General features: G+C 35.4%; 2 protein-coding genes and 2 non-coding genes across 4 annotated transcripts; 2 read left to right on the top strand and 2 right to left on the bottom strand.

Annotated features, from left to right (window-relative positions):
• Nucleotides 1–745: 745 nt before the first annotated feature.
• LOC135611431 (small nucleolar RNA U19) lies at nt 746–868 on the top strand. Its single transcript, XR_010486572.1, has one exon. It is a non-coding gene; the product is annotated as a small nucleolar RNA U19 (small nucleolar RNA).
• A 117-nt stretch (nt 869–985) lies between these two features.
• LOC135611440 (small nucleolar RNA snoR138) lies at nt 986–1,127 on the top strand. The gene has a single exon (XR_010486579.1). It is a non-coding gene; the product is annotated as a small nucleolar RNA snoR138 (small nucleolar RNA).
• A 548-nt stretch (nt 1,128–1,675) lies between these two features.
• Nucleotides 1,676–2,804, bottom strand: LOC108952533 (uncharacterized). The gene is made up of 2 exons (XM_018824562.2): nt 2,032–2,804; nt 1,676–1,905 (listed from the first exon to the last, which is right to left on the bottom strand). The coding sequence occupies exons 1-2, from the start codon at nt 2,650–2,652 to the stop codon at nt 1,819–1,821; spliced, it is 708 nt and encodes a 235-aa protein (XP_018680107.2). The 5' UTR covers nt 2,653–2,804; the 3' UTR covers nt 1,676–1,818.
• A 1,733-nt stretch (nt 2,805–4,537) lies between these two features.
• LOC103981897 (5'-adenylylsulfate reductase-like 5) lies at nt 4,538–15,702 on the bottom strand. The gene is made up of 4 exons (XM_009398654.3): nt 15,375–15,702; nt 5,848–6,029; nt 5,614–5,738; nt 4,538–5,223 (listed from the first exon to the last, which is right to left on the bottom strand). The coding sequence occupies exons 1-4, from the start codon at nt 15,564–15,566 to the stop codon at nt 4,775–4,777; spliced, it is 948 nt and encodes a 315-aa protein (XP_009396929.2). The 5' UTR covers nt 15,567–15,702; the 3' UTR covers nt 4,538–4,774.
• Nucleotides 15,703–18,666: the final 2,964 nt, after the last annotated feature.

Consider the following 18,666-nt stretch of genomic DNA (forward strand, 5'->3'; position numbering starts at 1 on the left):
AAGAGCAAATGCCATAGCATTGTGATGTAGTTTATGTTTTGTTTGACACAGTGGAAGTCATTCAAGAAATTGGTGTTTGTTTGTGTGTCCATTATAAAGTGGTTTATACTTGAAAAGTGGAATGGGAATGCACAAAGACTCTCTCTCTCTCTCTCTCTCTCTCTCTCTCTCTCTCTCTCACACACACACACACATTATGGTTCATGGATGGAATCATCCAAGTACAACATTCATTATTGATCCAGTGGATCAAAACATGGGAATGCTGATCCCATGTGCATATCTTACAAGGTGATGGGGTCTGATCAAGTGGAGGTTTGATCGAAATTGGGACTCTCCAACTAATTGGGTTGGGGAATGGGCTCTCTGGTCCAATGATATTGGGCCATCTTAACGAGCCCAGCTTGCGCCGACGCAATCCATCAATAAATATATATGTAGCCTAACTAAACCCTAACCTTCTCCGCCGCCTCCGACTCCGTGACTTCCACCTCTCTCCGTCCGTGTATAAAGTGTTCGATGGTTTGCCTCTGCTAATGGCCGTCTGCGTATAATGTGTTCGATGGTTTGTCTCTGCTAGTAGCCGTCTAGTGTGAAGCCTCTAGCGTGATGCTGATCTCCGCCTGCCTTGCTTAACCGCTGCCTCTCTCTCTCTCTCTCTCTCTCTCTCTGTTTGTTTTCGTGTTTTAGGTGCTCGATGATTTGCCTCTTTGAGTAGCCGTATGGAGGCGAAAGCCCTTGTACCGTCCGGCTTAGTTAGGGGGCGCACAGAGATGGGTTTGCGCTTTACTACAAACCTTCTCAGGCCTTTTGAGGGGACTCCTTCACTGATCTCCATGTGGTGTCCCCCAAGCTGCCTTGGACATGGTCCTCCCTTCCTTTTCTTGCTATCTCGTATCCGCCCTTCTTCGATCTAAATGGCGTCTTGTTCTTCTTATTGTCTTGTCCTTCTTTGAATCTTTACAATCACGATGATTAATCGAGAATAGCCTCTTGAATAACCGGATGCAGGATGAAACAGCCATCTGCATACGGTTCAGACGGAGGCGCAAAGCGACATGAATCCTTTTGAGGGAAAGGAGCTCATTTCTCTCGGTAGTTCCTTTCTTAGATGGCTTCTGATATATATTATATTATATTATATCTATATAAATGTATATATAATTTATTTATTTATTTACTAATAGTATTTTTTAGTTTTCCTTTTGTGTTGATTGAAATCATTAAACTGGTTTTAGATGTGAATTTTTTCTTCTATTCCATTTTGTTTTCTTCCATTCCATGATCAATTCAATTAATTGCATATTTATTATGTTGATGGCTACATGGAAAATGGCTTGGCATTTGTAGGTGCAAGGTAATGTTTTTACTGTTCTTAATGTAAGTATATTCTTGATGTAATATGTATACATTAATAATAGGTTGATGAGGTCTCCAATGAGAATAATAATAATAATAATAATGTATCGTTTGTTTCTTAATTCACATGTCGATGTTTGATTGCATTCCTTATTAAATGGCCCAACCACGTCTCCTTTGTCTTTGTGGACCTTACAACCTTCTCTTCTCCTTTCAAGTTCCAACCATGCATTCCTAGATATTAATTTTGGACATCGACAATTGATTCGTCTTCTTAGTTTTCTTCTCATCGTCTTTGTCGTAAGACAAAACAAGCTCTGTTAACTTTAGCCATTAAATTGTGTATATATTAGCACCACACTTCCTCCTCCTACTACTCATCTCCCACAATCCATGTACAAATAAGTAGGGACTTTATGCGTTTAGTGATGCTGATGATAACATGCAGTTGATCGAGCACTATTGATTGTACTGGCCTTCGACTGAGACCTGTGCCTTGGTGGTGGGAGATGACAGTGCATCGTTTAGCCTTGTTGCCTTCATCCTCTGCGATCAACAGTAGAAGCTCAAAGCCATTAAGAAACTAACATGTTGGAAGTGAGAAGAACAGAGAGATATTTTTGCTACTGAATTAAAATTAATGGATATTAATGGAAAATCAATGAACACTACCTTATCATCCGCATGGATACCGAGATGGATCCTCTGCTTCTGCTGCGGTCGGCCGCCAATGATGAAGATGCAGATGGTCGCAGCTGCTACGCAGCAGAAGGCTCCGATGCCTGTCAATCTCCAATTCCATAGTGTGAACCCAAAGCCATCCCCACAAGCCTTGCCTTTGATCTCAGACGCTGTTTGATCCTTCTCGTTCACCATCGGAGCCCCCTCCTTGCCTTCTTCACCCAACTGATTCTGCTCTGGTTCCAAGCGAGGCGTGATGGCTTCCATGGCGTTGGAGGCCACCTTCATGTCGACGAGTTCGTTCTCCTTCAGCTTCTTGAAGAAGACTTGACGTACCACTTCACGCTGGTTCGCTGATGTCACCGGTGGGACGACGCCGACGTCCTTGAATCCTTCGTCGGGAGCCTCGTCGTTTGGGTTGTCGCCTGCAGTCGGATCAGAGCTAAGTGGAGCTGCAACATCTCTGGAAGGGCTTGAGAAGTAGTTCGTGTCCACGATGAGCTCCTTGAGCAGCACGTCTTTGGCACCGTCATGGCTGAAGCCCAGGAAGGCCTTGTTATCGGGGAGGAACTCCCACTCTTCCATGTCCAACTCCAGGCAAGATTTCTCCATTTGAGAGGGAGGAGGGGATTGCAATGCTAGGAAGCAGACCGGAAGAGGGCGTGTGATCTTGGACTGAGCATAGAATGATCACCTCTCCAGTGTGTTTGAGAGAGAGCCCGAGCTTATCCCTTTCTACTAGTGATAAATGAGCTCCCTATCGGACCCACCTGTCAAGATCTTTCCCATGGAATCGATTTCCAGCTTTCGTCGATGGCTTCTACCGATGAGACATGTATCGTAGCCTCACCACACCTGTCTCGTGCATGAGAAAGATAAATTTGCAGGTGATAGGCTGAGCGAGTCGCACGTCATTCTCTGTATTGCATTTCAGCCTCATTCACAAGTTTCAAAAATCTAATACTGATTCTGTTCATCTTATCAAGTCAAAATGTTTGAGTTCAAACTAATAACAGTACAATTATTTTGCCTTCTTGTAAATCATTGTGGAATAAAATAAAATAACTACTTATCCTAAATCTTTGCAATATTATTTATTGTTTAATAGCTTCAGAGCCTATCCCCACCTGAATAATTTATTTGTCATGAAACAAACCAAGGAAGCAAATGGACACATTCCATCTTCCAACCAGTGATTACATACTTCTTTTGCTTTCTCCCAGAGGAGATTCTCATTTGGAAATTGGAGTCATGTGGGGTTTGCTTGAGCCTTGGGTTAGAATCAGTTCTGACGGAGATGGGAGATGGGATGTGGATAGATAAAGACTATCAAAAGCGAAAAGAAGACTGGGAAAGCAAGGTGGCCACTATTCAGGAAAGAAATATCTTTCCTTATTATATAAAATGATCAATGAGATATCCGAGTTAGTACATTGTTATTATATAAAATGATCAATGAGATATCCAAGTTAGTACATTGTTATTATATAAAATGATCAATGAGATATCCGAGTTAGTACATTGTTATTATATAAAATGATCAATGAGATATCCGAGTTAGTACATTGTTATTATATAAAATGATCAATGAGATATCCGAGTTAGTACATTGTTATTATATAAAATGATAGATCTCGTATTCGAGTCTGTCATGTGAAAATCATATATAATATTCAATATAATAAAAATATATTTTATTTAAAAAATATTAGAGATCTTATATCAGATGCCAATCATTTCATTAACTTTTGTGCATTGTTATAGAGAAAACAATTCAATTAAAGACTGAATTGAATAGAAAACAGTTATACATCCATTCTTGTCCAATAAACCCAATTAATTTCCCTCTTACATCCTACGAAGGATCCAGCCTTCATTTCTGATGACTAGTTTTTGCAGTCCAATCAAGATAGAGATGCATAATTGGTTACATGAATTTGGTTACATGGATGTCATCAATTTTCTTTTGGTTAGACACTATAAAAACAATGCATACACTATGAATGACTAATCTTCTTAACATTCAATCTGTTCTTCGAGACCTTAAGAAGGCACCTCTGTATGATGAGAAACAACAGTAGTGTTCCTTTTCCAGAATCTCAAGCCAGGAATAAATGTCAATCAATGCACAAACTGTAAAGATGGTAGCATATTTATTTATTTTTTGTTCTTTGGATATTTGATCTCTATGCAATCCATTTAAACAAAATGGGTTTCAGTACCCCTTAATCGAATTTAGGATAAAGTTTTAGATAAAAAAAAAATCAGATTCCCAAGTCAAGTCCAAATTTGTACTCATGCAAATACCCCACCCAATTATTCGACAAGAATTCCTGAGTGGACGATAGACCCACGACTATCCAACCAGCTCAAATCATATTTATGTGCACAACGATCGGGCTTGAGACAAGTTCAAGATAGGAAATCAAGTACCCAAATTGTGTTCAAACTTAGGTTCAGGCACCTAAATTTCATGGATACCCAACCCGCTATCATATCTAATAAAAATATTTCATAGAATTAATAAAAGAGATACTGTATAAACGTATCCAATACACAAAGAGAGAGATGTAACACTCAAAATTTTACATGAGACCTTTCTTCCCATTACCCAATCTTCAAAAGAGGCACAGACAACATTTACATTGATGGAGAATAGCAAATGACACAGACTTCTGAGGTTACAAAAGCACCCACCTCTTTTTGGCTTTCTCCAAAGGACACAGGAGAAGAGTCATGAGTCACAAGGGGTTATTAGTCTTGAGGAGGAGGAAGAGGAGGGGGAGGAGGACTCACCTAGTGAGACAGAGGTTAGGGTAGAAGCCCAGGCACGAGCATTGTTTGCACCCTTCCTCAAATTCATAGTCTTATTACCCAGCTTAACCTTGCTCCACAGTTTATTGACGTCAATTCCATGCAGCACTCTTACCAACAACTGACTTGGTTCACAAAGGATGGGCAGGTTGAGATGCCAGCCATGTGAGACCCAGAGAGCCTTGAGATGGGAGTAAACAACAGGTAAGACGGACAGGACTAGCTTCAGGCAGATGAAAAGCACTCCAAGCACCAGATATGGCTCCGTGGTTATCAACTCCCTTAGAGATTCCACCTGATGCATTAGGGATCTCACATTTCCTAAATTAGCAGGCTGGTCGACGACCAAGCGTTCAACTGGATCGAAACCTGTGCATAACAAGAAAATTATGAGGTGAAAAAGGACCCAAAGATGGTGCTTGGTACAATTTTTTTCTTCTACAATCAATCATGTGATACAGACGAGCATACACTAGTACGACCAGAAGTAACTATAAGACATGATGATCTCTTTGAATGGATATTCTCTCCCACTAAACAGCTAGCATATCTTTCTATCTCAAAGTAAACCAGAAGGACAATCAATCTCATGACAGAAACTGGACCTTAACACAACCTAAACAAATCCTTCGGGATTAACCACATGATCTTGCATCTCATATGCCTAGAAGGTTTCAGCAAAGATCGAAGAGAAACATCAAGATGTGCAACACTCGGGTAGAAAGAAAATGATTGCAAGAAAAACTAGTGTCAACAAACCTGTAGTTTTCTTGTAAAATTGGATGAGAGTATCGATATCCTTGGGACCACGGTATCGAATAGTTTCTGTCTGGTTGGAGAGAACAATAGCTGGAAAGCTGTGAATACCATATCTCGAGAGAATACTGCAATGTGTGAGAGCAGAAACCAACCAGAAATAGAATAGTCAAACACTAAAAAGGAATAAGCAATATCTGAATGCAGCAAACTGACATATATGAGTATAATGGATACCTTGGCATTGTAGAAGATTCATCCGCTAACAAGTGCTTTATTTGGGGAAACATGGAACTAAGAACATTAAAAGTAGGACGAATATTGCCCGAGAATGGACACCATGAAGCATAGAACAGTACAGAGTAATAACCTTTACTCTCACCATGAATCAACTCTCTGTCAAGAGACTCCCCATCCACCTTAAAGAACAAAAGGGACAACATCAGATCAATTTATGCTCCAAATAAACAACAAAGGTGCAAAAGACGATAGCAGATTTAATAGCTAAGTGTTTTTCTTTTTGGGTATAATAAAATAATCTCATGACTCAGAGAGACCACCAGAGAACCATGAAAATACAGACAATAATGCAATATGAATCAAAGTGTACATCATTACAAGAAACTGAAATATTGGGGAAAAGAGAACAGATGACAAAGTGAAATACATTTATAGAAATAACTCTGTTAGCATATCATGAGCTTTATTACAGATAACAAACATACTATTAGCTGCAAAAACTGGCATGCATAAGTATAGAAGCATACTTGAACCTTAGGGAACCAATTATGAGCATCCTTTATTTCAAGATAAAATACTCTTTGTAACAGAATCTTCCACCAAACAAGAAATAATATGCAAAAAAAATCCCTTCATCCATATTGTGAACTTGTACCATAAAATGTTATGTATATCACAAAAACTAATTTGTAACAGAATCTTACACCAAACAAGAAATAACAAGCAAAAAAATCCCTTCATCCAGATTCTGAATTTGTATCATAAAATGTTATGTATATCACAAAATCCCTTCATCCATATAGTAAATTTGTACCATAAAATGTTATGTACATCACGAAAACTAATGTTGACAAATTATCTAATCAAAAAAGAAAGATGACCAATTATACCTCCTAAAAAAGTATGAAGAATATAACGATATCGCACTTTATTATGTTAACTTAAAAGAAAGACACTTTAATGAATCAACAATATATTTGACATCCATGGTTCGCCATGTCGACCTGTAGCGGGTGGTATATGCAGTACGTACCAGTTCAACAGGAGATCGATACGTGAACCGTCCTGTATCAAGTGGACCATAATAGGGGACCCCGTATCACTCGATACAGCATCTATATCGGTCGTAACGATCAAAATCTGATCGTTACTGACCTGTACCGATCGGTAACAATCGAATTTCGATCGATACCGATTAATGGTTGGGATTTGTTGAATTTAAATGGTCCATTTGATCGTTTAAACTAGATTTAAGGGTTTTTAAACCCTTTCTACCTCCTCATTCTCTCCCCTTTCACCCTCTCTAACTCATCTACTCTATCAATCACTTTCTACTCACGTATTTCTCTCAGTCTCTCATTTGCACTCTCTTGAACTCCACAAAGCTACGATTTGTGGAAATCAAGCTTAGAAAGCTAATTAGGGTGGATTAACACCTAAGTTAGAGGAAGAAATATCTAATCAAAGGTATGTAAATAACTTCTCAATCGCATTCAACAACTCACAGGGTCTGAAGACATGATAGCTACATTAACAACAATGTCAATGACGCCAAGAAGTCGATGGTCCCATCTACACAGTTTGAGGGTAGTGCATGGATCGAGGAGCAACATTTTATGCAGGTCACCTAGGTTTAGATCATGGAGCTCGACGTGAAAGTTGGTCATTCTTCTCCGAGTAGCGGTGATAGTTTGTCATTCTTCTCCGAGCAATAGTACGGTAATTGATCTTATGATATGGAGCAATAGATCAGTGGCGAAAATAGAAGTTTCGATATTCTCCAACCTCTGTAGATTTAAATGCATGCCACAATAATACTTGTCTCGGGAGCCACATCAAACGCGTATGGTTCACAACGATCAAATTATGACCATTACCATATTGATGCACCAATAGCATATGATATATCAATATACTATGTCATGAGATCAATTTCACGATTGGGTTCGACAAACATATCAAGTTGATACACAGATACATAGGATCGAGGACCCTAATCCACCGCCCGTGAAGTCCCGTTGTTCTTTTTGGTGGCAGAACCAATTATATCCATAGATCAATTACTTCATTTGAATCTTAAAGTTTAAGTTTAACAAATAATCTAACAACTTAAATCATTTCTTTGTAGATAATTCAATATCAATGAAATGATAGTCCAAAACGTACCACTGAGCTACTCCTCAAAGCCCAAAAAAGATATATGCCACTATTCTTTCCTAATTTAGATTATTTTTGCTAAAATTATACTAAATTTATATTTATTTTCAACTTAAAAACACTAATCTAACATTTCTGTATTTTTCAAAAAAATTTGAAGTCATTTTTTACCATTTTTCTGTGCCATTAGTATGCCCCGCCATACCAACACACAGTAGGTCAGTATGGAGCGACACATACCATATCACCATCCGATCGATACATCGGTGTGGACTGGTAAGGCAAACCCTACTGACATCTACTCAACACATAGCACATGAATATGTGTATCCATGATATATTTGATACAGACACAGATCTGTTTTAATTTGTTGAAGAAACTGAAATTTATATCCTACTCATTTTTTTCTATAAAGTAAAACCAAAAAATTTGTGTTAAAAGCAACTTCTTCATATACAGTGTTATTATAGATGTAAAGGTTTGACCAGGCAAGAGGTGCACCAAGACTGATTGTAATAAGCCTCAACTCACTTGATATTCATGACTTCAATTAGGTGCACTCCTACGGGTCCTTTAAAATGGTCAAGTGCCTAAATTGCTTTATAACATTAAGGATTTTGTCTTTATTGCTGACAAATTGCTAAGTGTGTATGACTAATTGTTGCTAAAACTTTATCATTTCTGCACAATCTCATTGTCAATGTTTGATATTATACTTATTTTATATTTCATATTTCACGACAATGGAGTTCAATTTTTTAAATCTATAATGTCTAGAAACTGAATAAGTATATGTGGTATGGAGACCTGACATATATGAGCATTGGCAATATAACTAATAATACTTTGATGTGTGAGAGTTTGTTATTGTCGAGGCATTCTACCTAGAAAGTTCCTCTTTTCTATCGCTTATACAAGACCTTGAAACCACAACCTTTCTGTAAATGCATCTTGAAATTAACACAAAATTTGACTATCTAGCCCATATTATAAGTAAAAATTTATATTTCGATTATTTAGATATTACTAAATGGTAAGTGCATCTCATTTTAAATTCAATTCACCTTTCAAGGTTCTTTCTAGCAAACTCTCATTTCAGGATAACATTGCTTCAATATGGGCATGCACTCTGCCTTGAACCTAGGCTCCATTAGATGAACAAAAAATTATTTATTGCATACTCCATCAAGTGGAACTCCACCTTAATTAGAAAGAAATAACTCAAAGATTGTGCCTCCTGAGAGAATTAAATATATGACAACTACCATCAGATCTTCTATAATCCCTATTTAGGTTCAAAATTTTAGAGTTTAGGGTTCAAAAATTTACGTCTGTCAAATAGGTCATCATCAACATCTTTCATCCAAGAAGAAAAAAAGTCTCTTCATTTAATGAGCATAAACATGACCATTGGTCTTCTCCTTAAAACCAGCAGTTGGATTTCTAGGTCCTACCTGGTATTATTCTATGCTTTTCTAAAACCTTGAACATGTGCACCTCATAAGCTACCTCTTCTGTTTCCTAAATTCTTTAACACAAATTAACCAATTCTTTTCACCAAATCCATTCTAGACAGTAAATGTACAAACCAGACTTTCAATTGATGTTCACACACTCCTTTTGTAGCTTGATGTCATTTCTTATTCTCTTGAAAGAAAACGACATCCAATGTGAACTCCCAAGCAGTGATTTAAAAAGCACTAGGTGCCAAAAGGAACCAATGTCCAAAAACGCCCAAGGCATTAGGCACTCGCCCGAGCGAAACAAGATGCTAAAATATGAAAATATATAATATAATTTATAAATATAATTATTTAAATAAAAAATATACTATTAAATTAAGAAAATCGAGTACAAAATCATAATGTCACATTAATAAAAAGTCTCAAAAATCAAAACAATAAAATTTTACATCAAATCTATTGAGTTGCTCTGTACACTTGCCATTTATTCTGAAACCTAACAATAATGTTAAATAAATAAAAATTAATAGTATTAAAATCAAAATCATATATTATTAATCTAATAAATAAAAATACTATTATTAGTATACAAGTAGCAGTATACTGTTAATATACTGTTAACAGTATAGTGACAAGAGTGTGAGAAGACCGAGGCTGCTAAGGCAACGACAGTAGTAGCAGGCAACAATGGTAGTTGGAGCCAGAGCGGGAGCGACGAGCGACAGCGGGAGTGGCGACAACAGCGGCGAGCGATTGTGGCAGCGATGAGTAGCGACAGTAGCGGCGAGCAGCGGCAGCAGAGAGCAACGACAGTGGAGAAGAAATCTCGGCGGCAAAATCGCGAGTGTTAGGGTTAAGGAAGTCAGGGAAATCGCGAGAGGGAGCCTGATATCGGTGATTTAGTTGGTTCAATTGAACCAACTAAAACACCGGAGACCAACCAAACCTAAAATCTGGTTTGGGCGCCTGGTTTAACCCAGGCGCTCGCCTCGCCTCGCCCGAGTGCCTATTATAATCACTACTCCCAAGTAAGAAGCTTAGAAAGAATTTTGTTTTTTCCAACAAGCATATGCAACTAAATGATTTTTAAAAATTTGTAGAAGTCTTTGTACCTTATATCTTCAAATGAAAACGAAGCATACATGTCTATGGATTTAAGAAACCAGTCATTTGAAAAGATTTTTTTGATACATGATTATATGAACATGATTAATTGCCAGGTATGCCTATAGCACTGATATTCTTGTTTCATGTTACGTTGCTTATAACAAGTCGTTCATCACTTGTCATTCTAACCATCTCATCTTATTAGTATTATAAACAAAGCCAAAAAGTGAGTAATACCTTTTAACGTGAGGTTCAAAATTAATTTCCTTTAGGCTCAACCTTAGGATTTAAACAACCACAGTCAAACTGCATTTTCTTGGAGGGTAAAGAACAAAAAAATTGAAAAACATACAATAATAACCTAACAAATAGTTTAACTCATCTACAACCTTTAATCAAAATTTGATACAATAAATTAGAATGAAATTTCAGAATAGTGGCATGTCATAAATTGTTAATTATCATTTCTTTAAATAGACAACCAACTAGTTAGTTAAGTCAAAAAATTGCTTAGAATGGTCTTGTATGGAGAAGAAATGAGATTATCAAGGAGTGAGACAGTAACAATATGTTTAAATCAAGGTATGCAATTTAGAATAATATCGCCCGGTACGGGCGGTATGTACCGGTCCGTCAGCTTATCAATACACAAACCGCTCGTTACCGGACGGAACGATATATATATATATATATATATATATATATATATACAAGACGACGTCGCGTCGCCTCGGCAATGTCGCCCCACGTGGGAGAAGGAAAAAGCGACGTGACGTCGCCTTTTATAAAAATATTTTTTATATAAATAAATAAATATATATATATATATAGATAAACGAGACGACATCGCCTTTTATAAAAATAATATATAAAAATATATATATATATATATATATATATAAAATCTTTTATACATAAATATATATATATTAATTTATATATATATATAAACGAGACGATGTCGCTGAATTATATATATATATATATATATCATATATATATATATATACATACATATATATATATACATACATATATATACCGAGTAGTGTACCGAACGATATACCACTCGGTATACAGTTACGTACCGTACCGAGCGAACGTCGAAACTCCGGTACGGTACGAAATTGCATACCTTGGTTCAAACATTAGTAAAACAATCGAAACTACAACAAAGATGCCAAGATGTTAAAGATCATATCATAAAATTCTTCATTTTCATTAGGTCTTGAGTTATTTTATAAAACTTTCTCGTATTGGTTTAATGGGTTAGACAGCAATATATTTTAGCTTCACAAAGGTATTACATAAGATTAAAAGACCACATGGTTAACTAAATTTGCTACTCTCTTTTAAGATAGATCAATCAAGGATGTTAGTAGGGTCTGCCAAATTACAATAAGTTGAACATACACATATGGAGCAGTAACCCCATTTATTCACATGGAGAGAAGAAAAGGGAACAAAGTGGAGGATATGTAACACTGTTAAAAAAAGTTTCTTCTCCTCTTTCTCAATTGGTTAATATATAATATGGTTAAAAATACATATATTATGTCATCATTAGATACCTTTAAGGCTAAAAGAAAATTTTTATTAGAAACAAAAAAAAAATTTGTTGGACGTGTGTAACAACTAAGAAACAACATATATAAAAAATCTATTCCGCTAAGATGAGAATATTGAGGTGAATGTGTGGATATAATAGGAAAGATAGGGAAAGAAATGGTTTTATTCGTGAATAATCAGGTATCAACTTGATATTGGATAAGATGAGAAAGAATCGATTATAGATATGTGCTTAAAACCGAGACCTACAAATGCGATAATTAAGAGGTGAAATAATTACTATCAATGGTATAAGAAGAAGTATAGGAAGATCTTAATATAAACTATAAATTAAGATTTAAATGTTCTAACTTAACTAAACATATGATTTTTTACAGATCTCAATGAACACAAAAGATCCATGTAACCGACTTCAAATAATTGAGACTTTACGACTTTTTTGTCATCATTGTTGTTGTCAGAAGCTTTTGAGCTAATGATTCTTTGCCTACCAGCCTGAATGATGTTCACTTATATCAATATTTCTATATATATTCATCCCAAATTCAGCCTGATTGGCTGAAAAACTACATTTTAGAATTACTTCAGATCATATCTTGTACATTGACCTATAGTGCTGATCTAGAGAAAGGTTTAGATATATGGTAAGAAAGTTATGATGATGGGCAATTATGATGATAGGCATGGAAGTCATTGTAGGTAATCCTTAGATTCCGGTGGTGTTTTGATATATGTTAATAACCATAGAAAGAATCAATGTCTATGCTGAATAAGTCAGGTGCTTATGTTGTGCTACTTAATATGAAATTACAACAGCATGAAAGGACATTAAGATATAATGAGCCGCATAATTTCTAAAAAGAACAACTATTCAAAGATATATGAACTCTCAATTGATCTTTGCTTCACAGAAAAAAATCTCTCCAAGATGCAATCAACATTCATATAAGTTTAGATACTCCTAAGAGTATAATTGGTGAAAAACTTTAAGCAAAACTCTCATTTTCCAGTTGAAGAACTACAGGGATACTTACTGTAGGCATATCTTCTGGATCAATAGTTTCTAGAACTAGTAGCCACATGAGTCGTTCATAAATGCTATCAAGAAATGGTTTTATGAAATTCTGAGGGATTTCATATTACTGAAAAGTGCTTATAGTTGTTCTCATCATTTTTTTCTCTCAATCTCTTCTTTTTTTCTCCTTTTGATGAGTATTACCTGTTACTACTTTCTAATGATACACACAACATTTTAGATTCTTTGTTTCCACATGCTACATACTCCAAATTCTTCAATAGTACCAAATCTTCCCTCATCAAAGAAAGAAACACTATGTCAGTATCAAGGATGTATCTCCACAATTAATGTTTTATCACCTTTCAATTTGGCCATAGTATTGCAAATTGAAAGAATAGCTCCAAAAAAAAAAAAGGTTTTTGCAGTTTTTTGTTATTTTTTTGGCTGAAGTAACATATGATCCAAAAAATAAACACGATCAGTTTTTCTCATTCAATGTATGTGGTGTGTGTGTGTGTGTGTGTGTGTGTGTGTGTGTGTGTGCATAAGTGCATGCACATGCGTGTGTGTATATATCGTTTCAACAATTTAGTTTCATCCAAGGATGTCACCAGATGATCGAAGGGCCAAATATTTGACTTTTATCATTTTAATCAAAAAAGGCTTTCTCTAATGTTATGATTTTATCTTCTGAAAATGCATGTCTAAGACTACACCAAGGCTCTATTAATCATAAAGGCACACTCATTAAAGTTATAAACTATTTGGGTAGTTAACTATATTTATGCATATGTCTCATATCAATTTCTAACAAAAATTGAACAATGCACCTATAAAGTTCAACCACGTTACACTTTTGAGGAAAAGCAAATAAAAATTTACCAAAGCAATCACAAAAAGAGATCACATTCTTTATACTATGATACTGTCTAAAGCTTCAAATATCTCAAAAAGAATTGAAGTGTTTCTCATCCAAGTCTCAACAAACAAGTAGACTGTCTGCAAAAGCATGTGATGGTTATGCTTCCATATCCTATGCATCAGCATATTAGGTTAAACATCTGGCTCCTGATTTCTATGCTGAAAGTTTTTAATTTAATTTAAATTAAAATATATGGCCCTGACTAGTACAAACTCAATAAGGTATAAAGACATTAGTTAGCTTGATAGCATAGACCACTGAATCAGCAACAAAGTATTGTGAGAAGTTCTATGCTGTAAGGTATTTCACTATATGCTTTCAAAGCAGTTCCCAAGAAATTTTGTCAGCCACAACCAATTCAGAATTAATTAGTAATTCAAAGTCACACTCTGCTTGACAAAAATAATGACACAGAACCATCTAATTATGCCACTAACAACAAGAAAAGAGAAGATTATATCAAATACTACACATATTTGGTCCATGGGTAGTAATTGAAAATTTAGTTAGGGACCAATACAGATGTGAGTCCATCATCCTATTTCTGACAGTTATAAAACTGGAACTGTACTGTTCTAGATAATTTTTAATCTCATTTTTCTTCCCTTTCTCACTTCATCACACTACACATACTTGGTCCACGGGTAATAATTGAAAATTTAGCTGAGGACCAATAGAGAACTGAGACTGTACTGTTCTAGAAAATTTTTAATCTCTTTTTCTCCCCTTTCTCAGTTCATCTTAAGTTGGCATCAACAATAACCCAATGAAGAGCAAATATTTCAGCAGATTAATCACATATGAGGAACTAATGCATGCAATACATAATTCTAGGCTCAATTAACTGTAAGATAGTGTAAAGCTAACTGCTCAACATCAAGGCATGTCTCAGTGGGCTTCTTATTTTCATCTGTGCACGCATTAGTAGCATATTTTATGCATAGAAACAGAACAACCATATTAATCCACTACCCCAACTTGAAACAAAAGTGAAAAGATCAGAAAGATCAGTATATTTTCGCGTTAGCACTATTCAGAACATCTTGCATTAACGAATGCTATACTCAGATAAAACGTCACATCCTTATAATTACGATTCTGCCATCGTTGAAATCAGAAGAACAGATCCAGACCTACAAAATCCTATTGCAGATGAATCAGGCCCTGGATTCGAACGACTTATGCGGAATCATCAAAACTCCAAGACCAATAGCGAAGAGGAAGATGTCATCGAGCGAAAGGGATTGATCTTTCAACGGCAAGAAGAAGGGAGTAAATAAAGCGTACCTCCAGGGGGAAAGACAGCTCGATCCAGCGAGGGCATTGCGCTATGAGGCCGCCGACGAAGGCGAGGTCGGATCGGGGGCAGAAAGGCCCCTCCGACGTTGCCGCCGCAGCGGCAGAGGATCGAGGAACCGGGACGGAGAAGGCGGAAAGGATGAGGAGGAGGCGGAAGAGAGGCAGAGAGTGCGTGGCCATGGAGAGGAGTGAAAGGGATCGATCGGAAAGGAGAGGGAGATCGGGGAAGAAGGTACCCTTTCTGTTCCCTTCTTTTGTCGCCGGTTTGGGGGCGCTTCCTCGTCGCTATCTTTCCTTCGTTGGTCGTATTTTTTGTCCGTTTATTCTTTATTTTTCATCCTTCTAAAGTTAGTGATTTATATATTTACCCGAGTAATGTATATTTCGACGTACATGTCCACGTATCAAGATATTAATTGATTTTTTAATTGATATAAGTACCCTTCAAAAGTTGGTAAGAAAATTTAAAGTCTTTTAACTCTCAAGAATATATATATGTATATATATATATATATATATATATGAATATTAATTGATATTAGTATCCTTTAAAGTAATAAGTCTCAATAATCATGTTTAATAATAATTACTAATTGGTGACGTATATGCTTCATTGATAATATATTATTTTAAGTGCAAGGATCATATTTATGTATAATATATGTATATATATATATATATTAAAATATTAATTGAGCTTCCTGCTTTTTAACATTTGTTAAAGAAATATAAGTATTATGACTCTTAATAATCATATTTAATAATGATTATCTTTATTTATTAATATATATTAATAAATATCTTAATATTTTATGGATAGTGGATAGACTAAATATGTTACTTCAAAATTTGCTATAATTAAATTGAGTATTTTTTAAATTTTTTTATTAATTTGATTAAAAAATTCATTTACCTTTCAATAGTTACTCTCAATTATTGATAGACTGCCTCTAACCATTATGAGTGGTGTAGTCTATGGTTTCTTTTGTATCTTCCTCTTTGTTCGACCACTCCACTTGGAATGAGAGTATGGGGCAATAATAGGTGAATGATATTACATACAGGGAAGAGATGAGTAGAAGGATGCAACAAACAACAAGGAATGATCAATGGCAAAGTAAGAGGAAAAGAAAGGAAAAGATGTGACGAATAATATGATTGTCAATGGAGTAGAGATAGAGACGATGAAAGATACAAACAACACCACTCGTAGTGGATAGAGACGATAATGATATACATAACAATGATTGGAGTGATTGGAGGAGGACGAAGGATTATTTTCGTTAAAATGATAAAAAAAATAATATATGTAAGTAAAAACTAATTAAGAGAGCATAAAAGCACAATAATAAAGACTTTTTTTTTATATAGTTATAATGCATGATTGAATTTAAGTAAACAAAAAAAATTCTGTTGTTATTCTTCTTCGTTCTTTTCGCATCATCAATTAGGACCGTTCCCTTTCGTCAAACCCCTACTTTCCCACGAACATGTGAACATGGCCACCTTCCGGTCCCCTAATACCGTTGGTGTGTCAAATATACATGATTGCGATTTTGACTAGCAAATCGATTGACCCCCAACCCAATTTGGACTCGGCCCTGTTGGCCAGTCAACATTTCTCGGCTCGATCCTGATCCACATCATATGATTACTTCATCAAATCTGTGGGTGAGTCCAAATCTACAAGCTCTGTTCCGATTTACGAATGACGTGTCTCCCAATCATCCTCATGTTTATAGATATACTTATTTCGATATACATGAAACCGATGGCATTAGTTTATTGGTGTTGCACTAAGGTGAATAGTATGTGAAGGTGGAATTTGATCCAAGATCTTGTTGATGCCTAATTGATATGATCAAATTTCAAATACTCAACATTTGATAGATGAGTATAGTATATCAATATCTAATATTTTAATTCTAAAAAAGATATAATGAAAAAAGAATAGTTGATATAAAATTTTTTATCGAACCTACGACTTGTGAAAAATGCTTTGCAATTTTTTTTCCCATGGCAGGCATCATAACTCTTAAAATTTGAACATCAATTTACGAAATTATCTGCCAAGTCGACTCTCAGCGAAATATTCCAAGTGTTCAATAACATTTATTTTTTCATTAGAAAATACAGAGTTTTCTTTGGACATAAATTTTAGAATTATCAAGAACATGAATTCAATGATGGTCGTTGTGTCGCTTTAAATATCAATGATTTGATACATTTTGACCAAGTTGCTTCGGAAAGAATATCATCAAAATTCAAACTTCAAATAGTTGCATGTCAGGAGATGATATCATATAAAATGTGAAACTTTATGGTTATAAATCAGCATGATTGTCAAACTAATGGGTCCCTTAATTAGATTATTCTTAGTTATGTATAGGAACTTTAAATGTACCTTTACTAATTATATGAATAATTTGTGTGGCTTCAAATTATTTTAAATTATACTATTAGACTATATTTAGTAAGATCTAAATCTAAATGAGTGAATTTATAAAACCATTTTAGATAGTGATGACAAGATTTTGATCTGTATTGTAATGAAGCCATATGAGCCTAAATGCTAATGCTAAGTTCTATTTTATATTTTATATTTTTTATTATATTAGAGTAAACTTTGGACATTAGATATATTTGTATTATATTGGAATTTGAGCTTGGACTTGTATTGATCATCAAAGATATGTTATACGCACATCTTAAAGTGCACTTGGTGGAAGATTTTGAAGTGAACATATCTCTTCATCTTATGAATCTAACTCTGTCTTTTCTAGAAAGAGGTATGTGATATTTGTATAAGGGTGGACACTTAGTTCTCATATGCCCTATCTATAATTTGTTTAGAAGTAGATATGTGTTACTCATCTAAAACTTGTCTTCATCACTCATCCAATGGATATCCTTATAAAAGCATTATAAACCCTCTCTCACGTTTTGGAATGAATGAATGAATAATTAAGAGGCCTAAATGAGAAGAGAGTCCTCAAGGGTGAGAGACTATACTCTATAGGGTGAGAGACTCTACTCTATCTTCTTTTAATTCTCTCCTTCCTACCATCCATCTCCTTTGTTTTTATCGTAGCAACATCATCGCCATCATACCAACAACACCACTACTAAAAAGAATAACAATATTAGCTATCGATCGCCATTAACGTAGGCTCATGTCAATAACCACCACCTTAAGTGTCATTATCTCTACTGCACCATATTAGATATTGGGCTTGGGCTTTTATGGGGTCATTAATGGGGGATGTCATTATAACACCCT

Source organism: Musa acuminata, chromosome BXJ2-4 (genome assembly GCF_036884655.1).
Source record: "Musa acuminata AAA Group cultivar baxijiao chromosome BXJ2-4, Cavendish_Baxijiao_AAA, whole genome shotgun sequence".
Lineage (NCBI taxonomy): Eukaryota > Viridiplantae > Streptophyta > Magnoliopsida > Zingiberales > Musaceae > Musa > Musa acuminata.